Here is a 21,849-nt window from a genome sequence, read left to right on the forward strand (position 1 = left end):
AAAAGACTGGCAGCCTGACAAACAAGAAACCAGAGCTACATTGTGAAAACTACCACCAAAGTGTGCAGTAGCCCTAATTAGAATTCTCATTAAGTTCTGATAATGAGAAATGTGTGAGAAGACACTTTTCAATCTCCCAAGAGAAAACAGGAAGTGGGAGGATTAAAAAAAGTGAAGAAAAGAAAAGTAACTTTCCATGGCATCTTATTTTTGTCTACTTAATCTTAGGGAGTGTTAAGAGAAATTAGATGAAACCACTCTTCCGTGCTCACCTTTTGACCAAAGGGGAGTGTTTCATAACACTCTTGTCCAAGGATAATTAGTGCCCAAGTGGATGTATATCCCTCCCAGCTCAAGAACTGGTGGACCCTCAAAATAACTGAGAACATTGTAGGATGGAGAATGCTGTGAGCAGGTAGATTTGGATAAGAGGCTCAGGATTAAGGTTGTAATTGGCAGAATTGCTCTAGAGAACATCTTTATATGAGGTTTGCCATGTGACAGGGGTACAAAGTAGAAGCTTAAAGGTGGTTATTTTGGGATGTGATCCTAAGGAAAAGGAGGAGGGGTTGGGAAGAGTGAAACAGGGGAAGAGGAAAAGGCAATTTCGGAGGGTTTTATGGACCTGATAACCACCATGGGTAAGTGGGCTCCAGCCCACTAGGACCTCTGAGGAACTGATAGAATGAACTCAGAATTGTCTGCCCAAGAGATGGAAGTAGAGAAGATGCATCATCAGTTCCCATCCCCCATTGGTCAAGGTTTGGTCCATGGAGTGTTAACCTTCTCACACTTCCGGCATTACACATCCTTCAGAATGGCTGAGCAGGTTCCTGATATTATCCTACATGATGGAGGCAGGCAGGAAGGCACTGAGGAAGGAAGTCAGAGCTCAATAGCACACCTGGACCAGGTGTCATCAGGGTATACCTGCTCTGCTGGTTGCCATAGCCATGGCTAAAGTAAAGACAATCGGTCAAGAGGAAGCGAAGTGAGGCTCCAGAGGTGTATGATATAGGAGGTGGGGTGAGGGGCTGAAGTGTTTACTAGAATATTCTCTGTCTGAAGTCCTTTCGCCTCTGAGAATAGAGAGTTGGGAGCTTGTGGGTGGTGCAACTTCACACACAAAGGCCACCATCTTTGATTCTGTTAGAGTTTTCTCATCTGCCATTTCATCCGTCCCTCACAGAAATCCTGCAGGAAGACAGGACAGGGGTGAAGAGCCCTATTGTACAGACAAGGAAAGATGTTCAGACAGTTTTCACAACTAGGTTGGAGTATTGGGGGCAGAGGCAAGCCCAAGTGTCTAGAAGCGATTCTCAAACAGAAGTGGTCCAACAACCACCTGCAACAGAACCCCTGGTATGTTCCTTAAAATGTCAGCTCCAGGGCCCCCAGAGCTACTGAATCATGATATTCGAGTCTGAGTACTGTTTTTTTTTTTTTTTTTTTTTTAATTTATGAGGTATTTTTTAATTTTTTTTTAATTTTTTCCTTTTTCTCCCCAAAGCCCCCCGGTACATAGTTGTGTATTCTTCGTTGTGGGTTCCTCTAGTTGTGGCATGTGGGACGCTGCCTCAGCGTGGTCTGACGAGCAGTGCCATGTCCGCGCCCAGGATTCGAACCAACGAAACACTGGGCCGCCTGCAGCGGAGCGCGCGAACTTAACCACTCGGCCACGGGGCCAGCCCCTCTGAGTACTGTTTTAAACAAGTCACCAGAGTTCCCCTCTCCATCTGTGGCAGCTGCCCTCGACTTCACAATAAAATGGTAACTGGGTTCCAGACAACAGAGTCTGCTTCCAGGATCCTTGATCTAGATGTTTCTCGAGCCCAAAGCTAATTGTTACCCAGAATCCTGGAATGAAAAAAAATTGGTTGCTATTATAGGAGAACCTAGTGGGTGCCATTCCAAGACTGAGGCACAATGCGGGGAGAAATCAGAGATTTTTGAAGGCAGAGCTGGCCAGGAGGACCAGGGCAGTCCTCAAAGATCACAGCCTGTCCATCATATGGATGAGGAAAGTAGTATCCAAGACCATGCAGCTAGTTGCAGAGCTAGAATTACAACCACAAATTTCCTGGCTCTTAGCCCAGTGTGTCTGGGAGTCCACCCATCTGCAAAATAGCAAAGAAATCACTTCTGTTGTCCACACCCGCCCCCCTGCCCTGCCCAAAAGCAATTAGCTATATATTCTATTTGCTATTCCTCAGGACTCAGGACTGCTAGTTGTACCCATGGTACCCCCGCCAACACTCCTCTGCACCCCCAAGCTTTTACTGAAGCTCTAGATGGTTTTCCGTTATCTCCAAGTCACCTTCTGTCACACCCAAGGGTCTAGGTTGGATTGAATTCTGCAGAACTTCATAGGCTGCAACCTTCAGTAGGGCCCTCAGAAAACAGCAGAGGGAGGCAGGAAGTTGACAAGGCAGAATGTTGGATACCATCCAGTTGATGTGAAAACTAGGTCTGTGGCGAGGGTAGAAGGATGCATGGCAGAAATGGAGAGAGGAAGAGAAGGAGGAAGGAAGTAGCATGGAAGGAAGGAGAAGAGAAGTGATGGCACCAAAAACAAGACAAAGATAGAGAGGGAGACAGAGGCAGAGAGAGGGAGAACATATATATACACAGAGTCTATAATTTATATGTCTGTCTCCTCCACTAGATGCCAAGGTCTTGGAAGGCAGGACCTGTGTCTGATTCATTTCAGTGTACCAGTCCTTAGCCCTGAGCCTGATGTCGAGCAGATGCTCAGTATATATCTGTGAAATAAATCGGTGAACACAAAGACATCTTTGTAGAACAAGCCTACAAAAAAAAAAGTGTATCATTATTCCAATTTTATAAATAAGAAAATTTAAGTCAGAGGCTAAATCAGTTGCTCCAAGTGCCACAGGCTATAAAAAGGTGGGCCAAGACTTTATCTTAAACCAGGCTGACCCCAAAGACTCCCATTAGCCATGCTTGGACAGATAAATGCTCCAAACTTCCTGTGTTCATGAACCAAGAGAAACTCAGCTTACTTACTGGGGCTGGTTGGGCCAGGGCTAATGTCCCCCTGAAGTCATAAAAGGGAGGTAAGACTGACAGAGCTTGTGCTTCACCCAGATGCCCTCATATCCCTTCTCCTATTTCCACGCACCAGCCACCCAGATTCCATGTGCCTTTGATTCCAACAACCAGCACCTGAGACTGTCTCTGGAGGTCTTTCATTGGGCTACTGGCACTGTTTCCCCTCACAGGTAGTGAGCCAGTGTGCCTAGGGGTTCCCATCCTTTTGGCTAAAGGTACAAAGTAGAAGCTTAAAGGTGGCTAAGGGTGTGGAAGAATGAGCGCCCAGCTTCCTCGCTTGGAATAGGTGCAGATTCTGAGAGGTACACACCAGATCTACTCTCATGGGATGTTGCCTGAAATTTCACCCTTGTTGGCTTCTTCCCCTTCTGTCTAACTTCTGTCATTCCCTTACCAGTTTCTCTTGGGATCCTTTTCTTCCTTACACATGAATCCTCGGCTTGGGATCTGTTTCTGGGGATCCCAACATATAAACAAAAGGCAAAAACCAAGCTACCCCACTAGCCTGGTTTCCAATGAGTAGGAATCAAGGATAAGCAAATGCTTCACATTAGCAACAGCTCCAGCTTATTGAACATCCACCGTGGTTAAACGTTTTACATTCCTTATCTCAAATGCTCACACAACATTGCAAGGTAGGTATGACTGTGTTCCTTCTAGAGATGAGAAAACCTAGGCTCTGAAAAAGCTCCGTAACTTCCCCAGGATCACATAGGTAGAAGTGCTAGGGAAGGAATTTGAACCCAAGGCTATCTGACATCAAGGCTTTCCCCTACCCATGATGTCTCTCTTTATGGCACTTGATTAACCATGTGTCCATCTTCCTTTTGTTGGGGGGCATGGGGAGGAATAGTGGCAGAGGGATCTTTGTATCCTCAAGGCCCAGGACAGCACATAGCACATACTAGGAGCTCTATATTTGTTGAGTGAATAACTAAATGAGGTGCTTTGAGAAGAACCAAACACTCAGAAGTGTCTCTCAATTTTCTCCAGAATTCTGTTGACTCAGTTCGAGAAAGTATTAAATAGCCATGTGGCAGATTCCCATGGAAAATCATGAGACCCAAGATAAAGGCTTTAAGACCCACTTGGTGTTAACTTTTGGTACCCTGAGGACTCAACTGACACCCATTTTGTAGAATTCCTGTATATTCAGCTCAACTGTCTTTGATAAGTGGACAGGCAAAACATGAAAACAAAATTACAGCATCAAAAACAGCTTCCAATTACCAGATAATAAGCCACCTGTGCTTCATAAATTGCCTCTTTAGAATCTTCCCATTTTGTACGTTTTAAGATGAAGACAATGAAGTGTTCTATTTGGATGTTGAGATCTTAGAAAATGAGATGCCCTTTTATAATGTTTTAAAAGGAGGCATTATAAGATTTGAATCTAACTGAAATCTCTTAACTTGCAAAGAGGAAAAATTCAAGAGGATGTGACAAAATTATTTCTAGCAACCATGACATTTCTTGATGTGAAATGCTTTCTTTGAACTGTACAACACAGCACGAGTTGGAATTTGGAATCTGACAAGAAAATAAGTGAGATGCCAAGCTGAAGATGGTAGACGTTCTTCTACAAAGATTTTACCTCCGTAACTCAATCGAGATGATACCTGTTAACTTTGAGAGGGCTAAGTGGGATGCTAGAAATGGTGGGACCAGATCATCTAAACCAGATTTGGATTACCACTCCAGCACTTTCTCTGTGACCTTAAGGAAGTCATTTAACTTCTCAGTTTCCTTATCTATTAAATGGAGTTACTAACCTTTTCAGAGTTGCTGGGAGGATTAAAGATCAGGTACGTAAATCCCTTAGCACAGAGTAGAAGGTTAGTTAAGATGATGATGATAACTGATGACATTTATTGAGTGTTTTTTTGTGCTGGACTCTGTTCAAAATGTGTCATCTCTTGTACTTGTCAAGGAATTCTAGCTACTCTAGCAGATAAACCTTGAAATCTCAGGGCTTACCACAACGTAAGATTATTTCTCACTCACATAAAGTTCAATTAGTGGTGGGAATGGCGGTAAGAGAAGTCACTGCTCTACAATATTATTCAAAGACTCTTTGAACGAGTCTTTGGGACTGACCAAGGCTCTGCCATCTTCAACATATGGTTTCCACAGTTGTACTGGGTGTTGGCATCTATCCAGCATATGAGGGAAAGAGTGGGAGGATTATTCTGGAGGGTTTTATGGACCAGTTGTGAAAGTGGCCTATGTCACTTCTACCCATATTGTCCAAAACTCAGTCACATGACCCTAAACCTGATGCAAGGGGAGAGGGGCTGGGAAGCATCATCCTTGTCTGGGCAGCCACAACTCTATGTCTTTGTTGGGCAGTCATCCATTTTGCTGCTCGTACATCCCATAGTAAAGGCCTCAGGCAATAAACTTGAGGTGTGGGGGCTATTATTTTCCCTATTGTTGAAGATGGAGAAACTGAGGCACATAAAGTAATTGATTTTATCCCAGATGAGTTAGTTGACTATCTCTCTGAAAATGATAAATATGTCATATTGCGCTCTGATACTTACTACTCACAAAAGACATAATAGCCCAGACTTCTGTACTATAGGGGCGTTAGATGTCATCTGTGGCAGGCTGCCTCTAAAATGGTCCCAAATGATCCCCATCTGATGGTGTTCACAGCCTTGTGTAATCCTTTCCCTTTGAGCAACTTGCTTCTAACCAATAGAACATGGCAATGTTGAGAGGCTATCACTTCTGTTATTAGATGACAAGAGATTGTGACTTCTGTCTTGCTTGCAGACACACTCTCTTGCTGTCTGTGATGAAGCAAGCTGCCATATTAGAGAGGTCCACATAGCAAGGAACTGTGGATGGCTTCTGATCAAGAGCCAAATAGGAATCAAGGCCCTCAGTCCAACAATTCTTGAGGAACAGAATCCTGTCAACAACTACATGAGTGAGCTTGCAAACAGATCTTTCCCCACTTGGGCCTTCAGATGAAACTTCAACTCTGGCCAACATCTTGACTGCAGGCTCACGAGAGACCCCTGAAGCATAGGACCCAGCTGAGCCATGCTCAGATTCCTGATCCTTGATAATAAATGTGTGCTGTTTTAAGCTTCTAAGTTTTGGAGTAATTATGTAGTTATGCAGCAACTAACAAACCAACTAAAGCCAGGGGTTCACAACATTTTTTACCAACATGGATCTCATTAATTATGATTTTATCCTCTATGGACTTCTAGATCTGGAAAATTCCTTCTATCAAGCAAATCACATTCATTGAGCAAGAATTTACATTCTTTCCCATTTTTAAAATTCATCAAGACTCTATCTAATAGGGTGTACAGTAAAATCGGGTCTCTGACATGCTTATAACATCACCAACAGCCAAAGAATTGGAAGAAAAGGCACCACATCAAATTCAGGTATGTCTTACCCAAATCAAAGAAACTTGATGTTTCTTCTAATCCCTTCTGCAGGGCCTGGGGTATGTGATGATTTCTGAATAAGGTTTTAAAATACTGAAGATAATATTCTCTAGGAACTTCTCTCAGAGCTTTATGTAGATTGTTTCATTTCATTCTCCTAACAACCCATGATAGATGATATTATTATGCCCACTTAGATTCAGACATGGATCCTCTGACTCCAGAGGTCCTACTCTTATCCAAAAGATTGCACTGCCTCCTAGAGGTGGAAATGACTTTCCCAAGGTCATACAAAATTAAGGCACACTGAGTTAAAATTCCTCATTTCCTGTCTGCTTGCCTCAGAGGCCTCTTAGGTCCTGCTTTCTTTCCACCTCACAGGCACTAAAGCATTCTGAAGATCAAGTCTGTTTTGTTGGAGGACACTTGAAGAACAGAAACATCAATGGAGGCAACACCAGGCCAGTTCAATGTGTCCAGGTCAGAGACAGCTGCTAAGAGTGGATGCTGACCAGTGGATACGACCTGATCCAGAGGACTATACTTCTCCCTGGACTTAACTGAATCTCCCTGGAGCAGTTTGAGTATACATTACAGTTCCCAATCATTTACCCCAAAAAAGCAAGTGCAGGTATGGATCGTGCAAGAATGAAGTGGACGGGTATGATAGGATTGGCTCTGGAATCATACAAATCTGGGTGTAAATTCCAATCCTGCCACACACTGGATGTATGATCTTGGATGAGTCATTTCATCCCTCTGAGCCTCAGTTTACCATAGGTCAAAAATGAGAATAATGCCTCTTCCTCAGAGCACTGTTGAAAGGAGAAAACGAGGCAATGCATTCACAGTGCCCAACCCAGTGCCCAGCACATAATAGAAGCTCACTATTTGGTAACAGAAGGAGTTACTGCTGCTATCATCACTGTGATGAGTATTCTCTTTCAAGGCTGAGACTGTCTAAATTTATGAAGAAAACATTTCAACTTTAAGTGATGAATATATTTCTAATGAGATTGATTTAAAGAAAACCAGAATCTGAAAATTTCTGAGATAGTAGGGTCCCCGTAATTGGCATTTTCTAAGCACTGGGCTGGGGACAGCTTGTTTTGGATGGGTGGACATTATTATTATCTGTCTCCAACATACCTTTAACTAAATAGTCCCTGGAAAAGTCTGACAAGAGCTTCCTGAACCTCTGACATCTGCCTTTCTCCTCAGGGATGGGCAAAGAATGGGGGACATCACTGTGATGTATTCCAGGGTCTGAATGGCCTCGTCCTAGGGAGTAGTGAGGGCATTTAATATAATTGCTCAAGGAATTTATACAACACGGAATGTGGTCAAGAGCTTGAGGTTGACTCAGAAAGATCTGGGTTTCACTTGACCCTGTCCCTGACCTGCTGTGTTACTTTGGACAAGTTTAATTTCTCTGAGCCTCAGTTTCTTATTCTGGGAGCGGGGGATAATAACAATGCTATTTCATAGGGTTCTCATCAGGATTCACTGGAATAATAATTATGATAACAAAAGTTAACTCCTAAGTGTTTACTAGGAGTTAATGACTGTCTTTTAATCTATTTCTCACAGCAGCCAATGATAGAGATCCTATTATTATCCCTATTTTAAAGATGAGAAAATAGAAGTGCGGACGGAATAGGTAAGTAGTTCTAAGTCCTGCTAGTCCATGGGTGCTCAACCTAGACCCACAGATCCTCAAGGGTATCCAGGGGCAGAATTCAGTAGCTTTGGTGACTTGGATGGTAAAAAATAACATCTTCATTTTCACTAGCCTCTAATTGAAATTTAGTATGTCCCTCAGTTATAAATGCGGCGACAGACCATCATGATGTTAACACTGACCTGGGACTATGTCACCAACAGAATCATGAATATTGTCACATCAAATTGCACTTGCAGCAGATAGTTCAAAGAATTGTTTGTGTTCATCACTACATTGAAACCTTTCATTAGATCTCGTCATTTAGTGCATTAGTTAAAAATCACATGTATGACTATATCACAAACGTGGGTTTAAAAAAATATTTTCATCAGTATATTTCAAAATAATAGGTTTATTTTTGATTCTATGTATTTTATTTTGTGCATTTAAAATCATTATTCTGAGAAAGGAGCCATAGCTTCACCAGATTACCAAAGAAGTCCATGGCACAAAAAAGTTACAAATTTCCATACTAGTCTGTAGCAATGGAAAGAAAGTTACAGCAATGGAAAGCCCTTAGCATAAAGCCAGGGACCAAGCAAGTGCTCAGTGCACAGAAGCCATTACAATAACGCTTGTTGTTACACCCAGCAAAATCCTGTTCATCCAAGAGCAAACTTTTGGAAGTGATAAGGGACTCAATGCGGTTGACTGTATCAAATGTCACAGTGATGAAGAGTGGAAACGCCCAATCAAGTGAGAGAGGAGGAGTGAGATGATCTATCCCAGCCTCCTCCTTCGTGGAATGAAGAAACAGAGTCCCAAAGGCCAGTTTCAAGCCCCAAGGCACATGGCAAATTAGTCTTGGAATAAATACTGGCAACCAGTTCTTCTCCAGTCAGTCTCTCTGTCCATTATAGGACATGACCTTCCAACATTGGGCATGAAGCCAAAAGGTGAAGGTCCCTCTCTCTGGAAGCACATACCTCTGTCCCATTTCATTCTGCATCGAGGACCCACAGATGAGCCCACAGATGTTGGGTGATCAGGGACTGTGGCATTGAGCAAGCCTTCTCAGGGTGTGGTCTGGGAGCCACTGCATTGCAATGATGGGGTGTCGGTTACAAACACCAAATTCTGAGCCCCCATTCAGACCTACTTCACCGCTGTTGGAGGAGCTTGGGAATCAGTGTTTTCATCAAGTTTCCCCAATATTTATGCTCATCCAAGTGAGAACTACTGGTACAGTAGTTAAAATATGAGCTTGGGAGTACAAACCTCAGTTCCACCACTTAATAGTTGAATCAGTTTGGGCAAAATTACTCAAGTTTTAGATAGATCTCTCGTCTCCAAAGCTAGTGGCGCCTTTTTTAGACAGTTGTGAAGATCAAATGTGACAGTGCTTGGCGCCTACTGAAAGCTCTACAAATATACTTTATATGATTGTTGTTGCTGTATATGCGTTGTAACCAAGTGGCGGCTTCATTAGTGTTTTGTTTGTTTGTTTGTTTGTTTAGTGTTTAAAGCCCCTCCCACCCCCAAGACACGATTCTCTGTACTTCTGCTGCATCCATGGGGCTGTGATGTGTGCTGATCAGCGACTCCACTCTGAGCCATTCCTCAGTACTGGATGAGCATCCTCTGCAATCCAGACTTCTCTGATAACTAGAACTCTGCCCGTGAGGGAGAGAGCCCATGGGATCTGTTCTGGGAGATACCAAGTGACCCTGTGACCAATGAAGGATCGCCAAATCCCAGAGAAACAACCCTTCCTCTGACTACAGATTGTGGTCCACTATCCACTTTACTTGACATCGACAACTTCTCTAAGTACCCAGAGAATGGAAACTTCATTCCCAGGAGACCTTGGACCTCTAGCTTTGAGCAGCCCCTATGAGCTCCTGCCTCATCCCTTGTGTCTTTAGGACTTGTGTCCTTAGTACACAATGGCTGACTTCCAATTACTGTAGGTGCATCTCTATGCCTGGGGCTTTCTTTGACACCATGGAAATCCCTCTGCCCTTGCACTTGACGGCCTGGGAGTGTCTGAACATAACATTCCCTGAAAGCAATGTTCAAATGATGTCTGATGGGAGTTGGTATGTAAACACCCCAACTCCATCTCCATTTGGGTGGGATAATTCTGAGTGTGTATATTACACTCTCTCCCAAAGTTTCTCTGCAGCATTAAACTCCAGATGCTCACAGTGGTAGCTGACAAGATGAGGTGTCCCTTTATTGGCCGCTTTCCTTTCCCCATCTTACTTCCCCATCCCAAGCGCCATCCCCCCCCTCCCCCCCCCCCCGCCCCAGGGCTCCCTTCACCTCTCAAATAAAGTACTTGCACTCAAATCCTTGTCTCAGAGGCCCTCTCGGGAGAACCATATTAAGGCAGGTTTCTGTCTGAAAATTTCAAACTTAATGCAAACAGAAGCCAGGCAGGAAATAAAATTTAATAGATAGAGGAAGAATCCAGTCTCCCATCCTTTCAATAGTGGTGTCTTCTACAACCCTGGTCACTGGTAAAAACAAAAGTGCAAATCTCAGCAAGACTCTTGACCATTAAGGATAAATTTAGTGATGTTGAGAAGACCTGGCAATGGTATATTTTTCTAAGACAGGAAGTGAACTAAGAGATGAGACACAGAATCTCACCAAAAAGGTTTCAAACAAAAAAGTTCTCCTTGGAAAATTTGTGTAAGTTGCTATTAACTAGAAATTTCCTTTACCTGAAACAATTTCCCACACCTTCTGAGTCTTAAAGATTTAGCTTTCTATGCTAATACTGGTATTCCCTGGTGAAAACTCAGAGTAGGATGTGGGGCCCTACAAAAATACATGGCAACCCTAAGAGCATCACATATAATAGTTTTATTGCCAGGTAAGAAATTCATATTAATATAGTGAATACATATGTTTACAAATAAACATTCTTAGAAAACAAACAAATGTTTTTTTCTTCATTGTAGGAATTATTATTGGTATCATAAACTCTGCAGTTGTTGACAAGTAGTAACACAGGTTTACTTGCAGAACATACTGTTACTAAAATATTCGCACATAAAATATGCTCCATTTACACAAAAAAACTGGGTGGGAGGGTTGGATGGGGGTGTCAGGCAGAGCCCAAGGAGGATGAAGGCTGAAACGCTCTGGGAGGCAAAGGGATGTCAGACACTGGTCCCATGGGATTGGAAGTCAGGGGACAGCTAAAGGCAAGAAATAGAGACTCCTGGAGGGCAGGAGATGGAGAAAGGATAATCTCTCTGCTTTCGTCTGGTTTCTTCCATATCTCCCCACTCTAACTATAGGATCCTCGTTGATACATGACAGTTACAGTTCGATAGGACATCCTTCATGATACCATTTCAATATCATGAGGTCTGTCCACCCTCCCCCGAAGAGGCCAAAGAATTAACTTCCCTGCCCCAACCTCCCGCCTCCGTTCGGCTCCCAAAACCAATTGGAAGGAAACGAGGCTGAGAAGTTCTCTTCATCTTGGGCAGTCGTCACGGCTACATCTTATTGACCATGCTGCAACTCTGCTGCCAAAATCATAGCTGCGGACCCCAACTAACAACATTCACTGGATGGAGTTTACTCCGAAGAGAAGGAGCACGGAGAATCAATAAAATCCGGTAGATTCAGAGACCAAGAAAGGTCCTTAATCAGAGTTGGGATAAAGGTGAGATGAAGTGAGTTGAGGGCAACGAGCAAAGAGGAGCTAAAGGAGAGACTAGAATTACGGAACTTTTGAGCTGGAGGGAACCTCACAGATAAGTCAACTCCATATTTCCTGAAGTATGGGCTGTATACCACGAGTGTATGCCAAATGATTGGAAGTCAAACATGGATAGAGGACTAGTTAACATGGAGTGACATAGGACATGATTCCCTTTTCGATTTTGTCAGTCCGTCTGATTACTTCAAAGGGAAAGTCGCCATTGGGTGCTTGTGTACCTTTAACAAGCCTTTAACATCTGATAATCTCTTTGTAACAAAAAAGGAGAGAGAATTTGCCAGACTCTAGGTTCAGACCCTTCCACAGGCAACAGTATCTAGATAGAACTTAACTGCTGTTTTATTGGCTCTGTATTTATTTTTATATTCACTTTCTATTTACGGTGATTGATACTGGTTTTCTATTTGTGATGCCTGCAGGAAATTTTTCTTTCTTTCTTTCCTTTTTTTTTTTTTGCTGAGGAAGATGCGCCCAGCGCTAACATCTGTGCCAATCTTCCTCTATTTTTTGTATGTAGGTTGACACCACAACATGGCTGCAGACGAATGGTATAGGTCTGCACCTAGGAATGGAACCCAGGCTGCCAAAGGAGAGTGCACCAAACTTAACCACTAGGCCACGGGGCTGGCCCCCAGGGAAGTTTTCCTTTCAAAAGTTAAATATATTAAAAGTGAACCAATTTAGATACAAATATTGTAACGGTGATACACAGAGATACCAAAAGTGTAGGAACATAGATAAATAACATCAGTCAAGGAAACATTGACCAAGCCCAGTGGAGTCTCAGCAGAGGCTGGGAAAGTGGGCATGAAATCTCCCAGCCCTGCCTCATCCAGCACAGAGCCTCGCTATAAATGGGAATCTTATATAGGGTTTCCGTGCATAATTTCATTTTTCTAAATGGGCAAAGAGCTCGGAAACCTTGAAAAGCTTGATCTAGTCTCAATTCCTCATGATTCAGATGGGAGACTAAGGCCCAGAGAGATAAATTGTGTTGTCAATGTCCCCAGATCAGCTGGGAATGAAAACAATAAACACCTGATTTTCCCAATTCCGTGATGTCAGAGTGGAGAGTGAGGTGAGGCGGAACGTTGGAGTTCAGCATCCCAGAAAAGGCTCCGAGTCTTGTTGGACCAGACCATGTGCAGATTCTGACACCAGAAGAGCTAGTGGTCTCTCAGAGGTTCCTGTTAATTAGCTAAGATCTTTAGGGACTGGTTGAAAACCTCACCTTAAATGAACATCGCTTCTCTCTTAGCTCTCCTTTTTGGGCTTCCACTAAACAAACTGAACTAGTAAGGAAATTGTTCATTGGGACACCCAAGGGCCATTGGCTGTGAGAACCAATCTGAAAAACCACCTCAGGGAATTCTGCATGGGCAATGGATGCATTTTAGTATCTGGGGAGGTGGTTTGGAAGGATCACAGGAATTATGGGCCCCAGAAACACTTGATAGGTTTGGGGAGCTAGACACTGGTAGGACTCGTGGATTTTTGACAGTGTGGGAGGTAGGGAGGTCTTCGTCTTTAGGTACCCCTGACATTGCAGCAGCCCCCTCAGAGGGTGTGATGGGGTGGGCTCACCGACAAAGGGAGGATGGAAACATCTTCTACTACTGCAGAAAAACAGGAGGGAGGAAGGCGAAAAGAACACAGGTTGCACTTAAGAAACAAGACTGTCATTAAACAGTAACACATTGAAGGCACCACCCACGCTTATGACATTTTCAGTCCAAAGCAGTTGAAATTCGGCGGCGGCGGCAGCGGGCTGAAAGGGGAGTCAGGAATGGACAGTTAAGAGAAGACTCGTTTCTGTGTCTATGTCTTGTCTTGGAGGCAAGGGGAAAACGCCAGAAGTCAGAAGCTCTGGGTCCACCCTCACCTCTTGTCGACTTTTCAACTGTGATTTCTTTTTCATTGTTCTTGGTGTCCTTGTTGATTTCCTAAGTCTTGCAGATTTTGGAGAAAAATTACTTTGCTGTTCTTGTCTGTTTGGTAATGGGCTTAACTTTTATTTTTCTTTTTTAAAAAAAGTTGTTTAAGACTCTCTGGACCCTCTCCCCGCCATAAAAGCCTGTCCCTCCCATTTCCATGATCATGGTCTTTACGGGAGTTCTCAAAAATGTTCTTTCTTCCCCATCAGTGTCAGTGGGTTCAGGGTCTATTTAATTTTTGTGAGTTTGAGTGTGTGTTGTTTTTTGCTTCCGACGTTGATGATATGAAAAAGTTTTATAAATAGAATTGTTGGGTCCAGTTACTGCTCGTGCTTGTCAAAATTTGTGTCCACATCATCGTCACCACTTCTTGGGGTTAGAAAATGTTTATAATGTACACAGATTCCTCCCCGAATGACTCCTCTTCTCAAGGACACTTGTCTCTTGTGTCCACCCTCATTCTCTACCCCCGGCTTCCGGCCCTGGCTCTTTCACCCTGACAGAGACAGCGCATGGCCAACGGTATATGTGCTCAAATGGGCAATTTCTCTAAATTGTGCTACTTTTTTGTTTTTCATCATGGATTTCAGTTTCAAGGTAGGAGGAAAGGAACATTAGCCCCACGGTTTGGGCCTGTGAATCAGCCACCTTGGGCCTGAAGTTGAAAGAGTGTGCCTCAGTTTCCCCTTTGCTGTATTGCTGAACGTCCATGCTTCGGTCTTGCTCAGCTGCCCGCCGACACGTGTTAGGCATGACCCAGGAAATGCGTGATTCCGTGTCACTGCTAGGTTGGTGTGGAGAGTGAGTGTGTGGGTGGCTGTGTGGGGGGAGGACAGGAATATTTTTTGCCTCTCTCAGTTGAGTGTGGTCTCCAGGATGCTCCCTGTAGTGAAAGCTCAGACAGTCACTTCTGTTTTGCTGTTGGTGATGAAGTATGGCTGTGGGGGCGGGTAGTGCTGGGTGCGAGTTCCCAAGGGGTCGCTGGAGCCCGACTCGGCCGTGCCAAGCTTGCCCTTGTTGCCATAAGCCTGCCGCCGGAGAGACTGCTCGTTGGGGTCCCAGCCCTTGAAGTTGGTGGTGGAATTGTAGGCCAGGGGATGTGGGGGCATCTTGTTGGTGCGGGACTTCTGTCCGTTCTGCTTGGCAGGGCCGTGCTCCGGACTGAAGGCCCGTGGCTCATCCTCCACCCTTACGGGGTGCAGAGGTAGATTTCCCTTGGCGGCCAGCTCGGCCAGGTGCCGTCGCTTGGAGTAGAAGTCATCATTGACCTTGTCGGCTGTACGGTGGGACAGGTGGACGGAGAAGGGGAGGAGAGAGCAGAGAGAGAGGGAAAGAGAGGAGAGAGACAGTTAGGGATTGGCAAGTCAATCCGAGAACAGCATCAAAGCGGGCCAACAGTCCAAACGAGACACACACTAGAAACTCCACCTGGAACTCAGACAGAAGGAAGGACAGGGTCGTGTCCTTTTCACAAACAAGAGCGAGACAGAGAGAGGAAGGGCATTCCCAGTGGAATCTCTACATTGCCCCAAATAAAAACCTTCTCCCCTCACAGTGACACCAAGCACTCTGCCAACCTTGGCTTTCTTATAAAATGCAAGTGTTGTTTCTTCATTATTAAAATGATGCCTTCTCGTTAGAGAAAATACTCAATATGTTGAGAAATATTCGTATCAATTGCCTACCACTCAAGACAGCTGATATCAACACTTGGGTGTATTTTCTTCTGGTCTTCCCAATACACAGAGTTTAATTTCAGATTTTTATTAGTTTGTTTTCAGCTGTTAAGCAGACCTATGTTGAAATCCCAACTCTGCCACCTCCTATTGGTGAGATTTTGGCTGCTTAGTAAAAGTTAAGTGACTTCTTGACTTTTATTACTATCAGCTTCTTCATAGGAGAGTAGTTACAATAAAAAAATATATTTCATAGAGTTGTTTGGAGGGTTATATGATATGATAGTATAAAGGGTCTAAATATTAGGCATCACCATTATCATAATTATCATCATAAATAACTTCAATTTCCTGTGTAAAATTCTATCAAGCATTTCTCCATGTTGCTATAAATTATTAATAAACAGCATTTTAATGCCTTCATAGTATTTCATTGAATGGAACTATTAAAATTAATCAGCCCTCCTATTGATGGAAATCTAAGTTGTGCCCATATTTTGCTAATATAAATAAAGCTGAGATGAGAATCTTCTAGACTAAAGCTCGCTTTGTCTTTAGAATTTAGAATAGTTCTAAAAATATTTTCTTAGTCTACATCAGAAGATGGAAAACTGTAGCCCATGGATGAAATCTGGCCCCTGCCTGTTTTTTGTAAATAAAGTTTTATTGGAACACAGCCATGCCCACTCATTTACATATTATCCGAGGCGCCTTTTGCTCTGCAATGGTAGACTTGAGTACATGTGACAGAGACAGCATGGCCCACAAAGCCTGAAATATTTACCACCCAGGCCTGAAATGAATTACCCAAAGTAGAATTATTTGGCCAAAGGTTGTAAACATTATTAAGACCCTTGATTGCCAACTACACTACAAAAGAGTAACACCAATTTCCACTCCATTTCACTATACTCTCTCCAGCACCAATTTCTTTCTTTCTTCCTTTTTTCTTTCTTTCGCTTTCTTTTTTCCTCTGTTTTTCCTTTCTTTGTTTCTTTCTCTTTCTATCCCTATTTATTTATTTATTTGATAATTTTATGAGACCTTTTATTTGATTTCATCTTACAATTCTTTTATTATAAGATCCTCCACACTTTTTAAATTAATTTCTTAGCAATAAACCTTCAACTTACATCTCTAAGGAGACCAGAAATATTTACTCCCCTTTCATCTATACTTCCAGCATCCCATATTGTTACACGGATGAATTTGTGTAAATTCATGGACACTATCACAGTTTCACGTTTCTCATTTTATCCTCTTGACAGCTCTGAGAGGTGGGAAAGATGGGGACTTCAGACCCTGCTTGACAGATTAGGGAACTGTCGAGCTCAGCCACATTAAGTAACTTAACTAAAGTTACCCACAGCTAGTGGCTCAGCCAGGGTAGAATGCTTTTTTTGCTGTTTTATTTGATGCTTTTGAAAGGCTATAGAGGGAAAGCTTTGGTTTCAGGACTGAGTGGCCAAAAATATGCCCCACTTGACCACCCCTGGGTCCGTGGCAGACATCACTCATTGATCACAGTTCTCTTTCTTGGCAAGTGTGGCCTCTGCCCAGACTCCTTCTCAACACTATGCCCCAGGAAGCCACATGTTAACTTCCCAGGCTTAATACAGTGCAAGTTGGGTTTCTGTCCCTGTTAATGTAAATAGCTCTTACTGATACAATCTTTCAAGAAAAAATCCCCTTCCCTTACATTCTAGAGCTGTCTGAAGATATAGAATGTTAACACCAAAAAGAATGTTGGAATCTGCTACCAAAGTTGGGAAGAACACACATTCCTGAAATACCAGGCATCGCTTAAGTGACACGAGTTAAATTCAAGTCAATGTTAGAACCCAATCTTTCTTGCCTTCCCAAGGAAAGTTCTAGGTTTCCAATGCCAGGATGTTTCAACAGAAGGATTCTCTGATAGTCCCCATTGGACTTCAAAATTCATGTATCCAGTTACCCCCAGGACAGATTCACTGGCATCCCTTAGTCAAGGTGGCCAAGCCTGAACCCATCAACATTGCTCAGATCTGTTCTTCTTCAAGCTCTTCCTTATCTCTCACATGGGAGCACCACATCTAGTCACTCTCTTCAGAACCATGGGAGCAGGTGTTGGGTTCACCCTCCTCTTCTCCTCCAGCATAACTGCTAGCTCACCAGGTCCTTCCAGTTACATCTGACAAATGCTTCTCTGACCTATTCCATTTCTCCCCCTACTTTGAACATTGCCCCACTTCAGCTACCAAACTGGTCTCCTTGCCTCGAGTTTCACCTCCTCCGGTACACTCTTTACATGGCCAGCAAAAGCAGATTTCTAAAGCGCAAAACTGGCCATGTCACTTGTCTGCCAAAACTCCTTTGAGCAATTTGTTCAGTCATTTAGTCATTCATCAAATAGGATGGGCCATGTGCCAGATACTGGAAATATAAAAAAGGATCGGAAACAGATATGGTTCCTGCCTTCATGGAGTGGACAGCCTACTAAGGAGGGACAGACAGTGGCCAAATAGTCCCACAAATTATATAAAAGTAGGAATACGGTTAACTGCTGTGAAGAGCTACCCAGTCTTATGAGTATTTATATTGAGGTGTCTGTGCTGGTCTGAGAACCGGATGTTGGAGCTGAGGTGTCTCACATTGGACTCTGTTATTTATCTTTCAACACTCAGCTAAGGTGTTGCCTCCTGAGTCCCTGGGGCTCCCTCAGCCACCCCTGCTCTCCCTATCATAGCACTGACCACGCTGTCTGATAACCTTCCATTTTCACATCTATTTCCTCCTTCTAGACCGTGAGTGCTTTGAGAGCAGGGATCTTGTCTTTTCATCTGTGCTGCTCAGAGCTTCTCCATCCTGGCAGCACGTGGGGGAGCTCTTAAAGCCTTCAGATTCCTGGATCCCTCCCCCAAACAATTTAATCAAAATCTCTGAGGGTCTGGCCCAGACAGAGATTCTTTTAAAGGCCCACCCCCTCACCCAGGTGATTCTAATGGGCAGCCAGAGTTGAGAACCACAGTTCCAGCTCCGGCATCTAGCAGGGTGCCGGTACAGTTTTTTTGTAGAGAATTAAAGGGAAGTGACCTCCCACCCCACTCCTGTTATCCCCAGCTGCCTCCCACCTCCTCAGGTACCCCTCCCATCTAGGAAGCGTGACAAAGTCAGATCCCTCCATGATAGGCTCTTCTCCACGGCACAGATCATAGCTGCCTTTTTACACTTGTTTATGCAATTCAATCATTCTTGTCTCTCTCTCCCACTAGAGTTCCAAGAGGGCAAAGCCAGGACTGATTTTTGCCCATGAGTGCATAAGCAATGTCAAGCCTAGTTCCTGGCAGGTATTAGGTACTCAATAAACATTCAGTGAATGAATGTATGAGCAAAATACCATAAAAACATGGAGGATATTGGGGCAACAGTAGGAGTGGAAGCTGCTTTCCCCCTTTCCTCCCAGTAGTCTCTTACTAAACGTCTCATTTATCCTCATTGTGTCCTCAGTCATGATCCAGAATCACTCATTCCCATATTCCTCTTTCCAGACAGTCAACTAGTCTAAGTTCTGCTCAGAGCAAGGGATGCTTTTGAGGGTTCCTGTTTCTCACAGACCAAGAAAACTGATTACCAAGTAAGCATCCCAACAGTTAGGAAAGGTGATGTCTTCTCAGAGGGTGCTAAAGAAAAGCTGACACAGAGGGATTCAATGCTTACCTTATCAGTGCAGGGATGTGGAGAAGCCCCCAGGAAGAGGAATCATGGAGTCCTGCATGGAGAATCTACATTCTTCTCCACACCCAACCTTGAGTTGGTCTTTTGAGGCACCAGGCATTGGGTACCTCCTGAGCACAGAAAGTGTTTGGTACTTGGGGTAAGAGTGGAGTAGAAAGGAAAATCTGTGGGCTCTAGAATCAGACACACCTGAGTTTATAAGACCTTAGAAATGCCAGTTAACCTCTTCCACCTCTATTTCCTTTGGTGTGAAGTGGGGATAACAGAACTATCTCAGGTTTATGGTGAGGAATAAATTATATGAGATAGATAAGATGCATAGCACAATCCTGGAATATAGTAACTATCTATACATATATTTTGTCTGTCTCCTGGCTTATGAAAGCAGCACTGGATTAAATCCAACAGCCATTTATTGAGTACTCACTCTGTGCCAGGCAACCTGCTAAGTACAAAGGAGGCATCCATCCAAACCAACCACCCTTCTTGTCTTTCCTCCTTTCCTCTTCCCTTCCCCCCACCTACCATGCAAGTTGAGTGCCTAGTCTGCCCTATGAAAGGGCCCAAGTGGGGCCTTGATCCATTTCGGATGAGAGGCTGGTTAGGCAAGGCATCCTTGAGGATGCTCTCTTAGTTGCAATCTGAAGGTGAAGAGTAATAAACAGCGTCCCAGGTAAGGGAACATGTGATGCATTGCAAAAATGGCCATAATACTTTGCAACTCCTTCCATCAAGAAGTAGAGTCTATTTCCCCACCCTCTGAATCTGGCCTGGCCTTGTGACTGGCTTTGACCAGTAGACTGTAGCAGAAGTGACGTCATGCATATCCTGAGACTGAGTTTTGGAAGTCTGACAGCTTCTGCTATCAGGCTCTTGGAACCCTGCCTCTCTGTGAAGAAGGAAGCCCAGCCTAGCCTCCTGAAGGAGGAGAAACTTGTAGGCCAGTTGCCTGCGTTCACCTCAACCAACGGCCTGCTAACTGCCACACACCAAGTAAGGCCATCCTAAACCATATAGCCATTAGCTGACCTGCCACTCGACCCCAGATACTGAGTAAGCCTGACCAAGAACAGTCAACCCAGAGCAAACCAGAACTTCCCACCTGACCTAGCATCACCAGCTCAATAAGTGGTTGCTATGTTAAGCCACTAAGCCTTGGGGTAGTTTGTTAGGTAGCAGTAGATAACTGATACAGAACAGCATTTGCAAAAGCCCTGAGCTAGGAAGGAGCATAGAAGTTTCAAAAAACTGAAAAGATATCTGCGCAGTAAAGTGAAGAAAGCCAGGGGTCACCAGATCACCTAATGTCCTCTAAGCAAGATTATATCATTCACACCTATTTATTTGTCTGGCCATCCTCCCTCCAGTAGACTCAGAGGTGTTTTAGAGAAGTGCAGAGTAGACACAGATTTCTTGCCTAAGGCATGAAATTGTCCTTCCAAGAGTTATTTTCAAGATTATTTCAACAAGGATGTGGTTGGTCGTTAGGTGGGTGAACTAATTGTTCCCATAACCAGGAGATGCAATTTTCTAGCATCCCTCTTTTGGTCCCCTCTGATTTGGATCGAGAAGGGGAAGAAAATGCTTACCAGGCCACTCTTGGCTTCATGCAGTGTGGTCCCTGTCTTAGTATATTAAAAAGCTCCTTGTGAAAGAAATAACAGATTCACTGAACGGCCTTGTAAGCCCCATTAATAACTGCATTAACCTAATCAGCCCCACTACCTCGTGGGCAGACGGCTGACAAGCCAACCAGGAAACAGATGTGTGAGACTTTCAACAACACCAGTCCTCTCCAGTTTGATTTTTCTTCATTTCAAAAGAGGAAGAAAGAATGAAAAAGGTGCTTTCCTTCCAATGAGCCTAATTGCCTTGAAGGAACCAAGGTTGCGAAATTAAACTGTACCTTCCTCCATCTGTCTCTGTCTTAATTAGCAGCAGACACTTGTGCAGGTGTGGGGTGGGCTGGAGCCTCGCTTCCGTGGAAACGGACAGAGTCAAGGTAATAACTAGTTTTCAAAACAAGCTGCACATCTGAGGGTCTCGGCAGGTGGCCTCCCACCTACCTTCTTTCCTTGGGCCAAAGATATCTTAAGGAGGGGTTCCTACAGCTCATTCTCACTTGGGGATATTCTTGGGTCTCAGGTGATGAATTTCGCCTGGTAAGCAATGCCCCAACCTAAGCTTTCACCATTCCTCATTTGTCCCTGTCTTCGCACCAAGAATATGTTGAAAAGGAGTGATTAATCTTCCCATCGCACTTAAGAATAAAATCCAAATTATTTGCAGTGGCCCTCGAGGCCTGCACGACCCAGCCTCTGCCTATTCGTCCACACTCATCTTTTGCACACTTATTATGAACCCAACACAGAGTGTCTTAGTTTCCTAGGGCGGCCATAACAAATTACCACAAACTGGGTGGCATGAAACAACAGAAATTTATGCTATCACAGTTCTGCAGGCCAGAAGTCTGAAAGCAAAGTGTCGGCAGGGCCGTGCTCCATCTGCAGGCTCTAGTGGATGTTCCTTCCTTGCTTCCCCCAGCTTCTGGTGATCGTAGCAATCCATGGCGTTCTGTGACTTGTAGCTGCATCACTCCAGTCTCTGCCTCTGGCTTCACATGGCTGTCTTCTCTGTG

General features: G+C 44.0%; 1 protein-coding gene across 3 annotated transcripts in view; it reads right to left on the reverse strand.

Annotated features, from left to right (window-relative positions):
- The window catches only part of SHISA9 (shisa family member 9), a 333,634-nt gene that overhangs the window by 51,115 nt on the left and 260,670 nt on the right, over window positions 1-21,849 (reverse strand). For 2 of the 3 annotated variants that reach the window (XM_014730108.3, XM_070230992.1), the window contains one exon: window positions 11,002-15,097. The exons of the other annotated variant lie outside the window; for it this stretch is intronic. In XM_014730108.3, coding sequence (XP_014585594.2) covers window positions 14,718-15,097 — 380 coding nt within the window. In that variant the 3' untranslated portion in view covers window positions 11,002-14,717. Of the gene's footprint in view, window positions 1-11,001; window positions 15,098-21,849 lie in introns of those variants that run through there. 3 annotated transcript variants of the gene reach the window in all.

The sequence above is a fragment of the Equus caballus genome, chromosome 13 (assembly GCF_041296265.1).
Source record: "Equus caballus isolate H_3958 breed thoroughbred chromosome 13, TB-T2T, whole genome shotgun sequence".
NCBI classification, from domain to species: domain Eukaryota; kingdom Metazoa; phylum Chordata; class Mammalia; order Perissodactyla; family Equidae; genus Equus; species Equus caballus.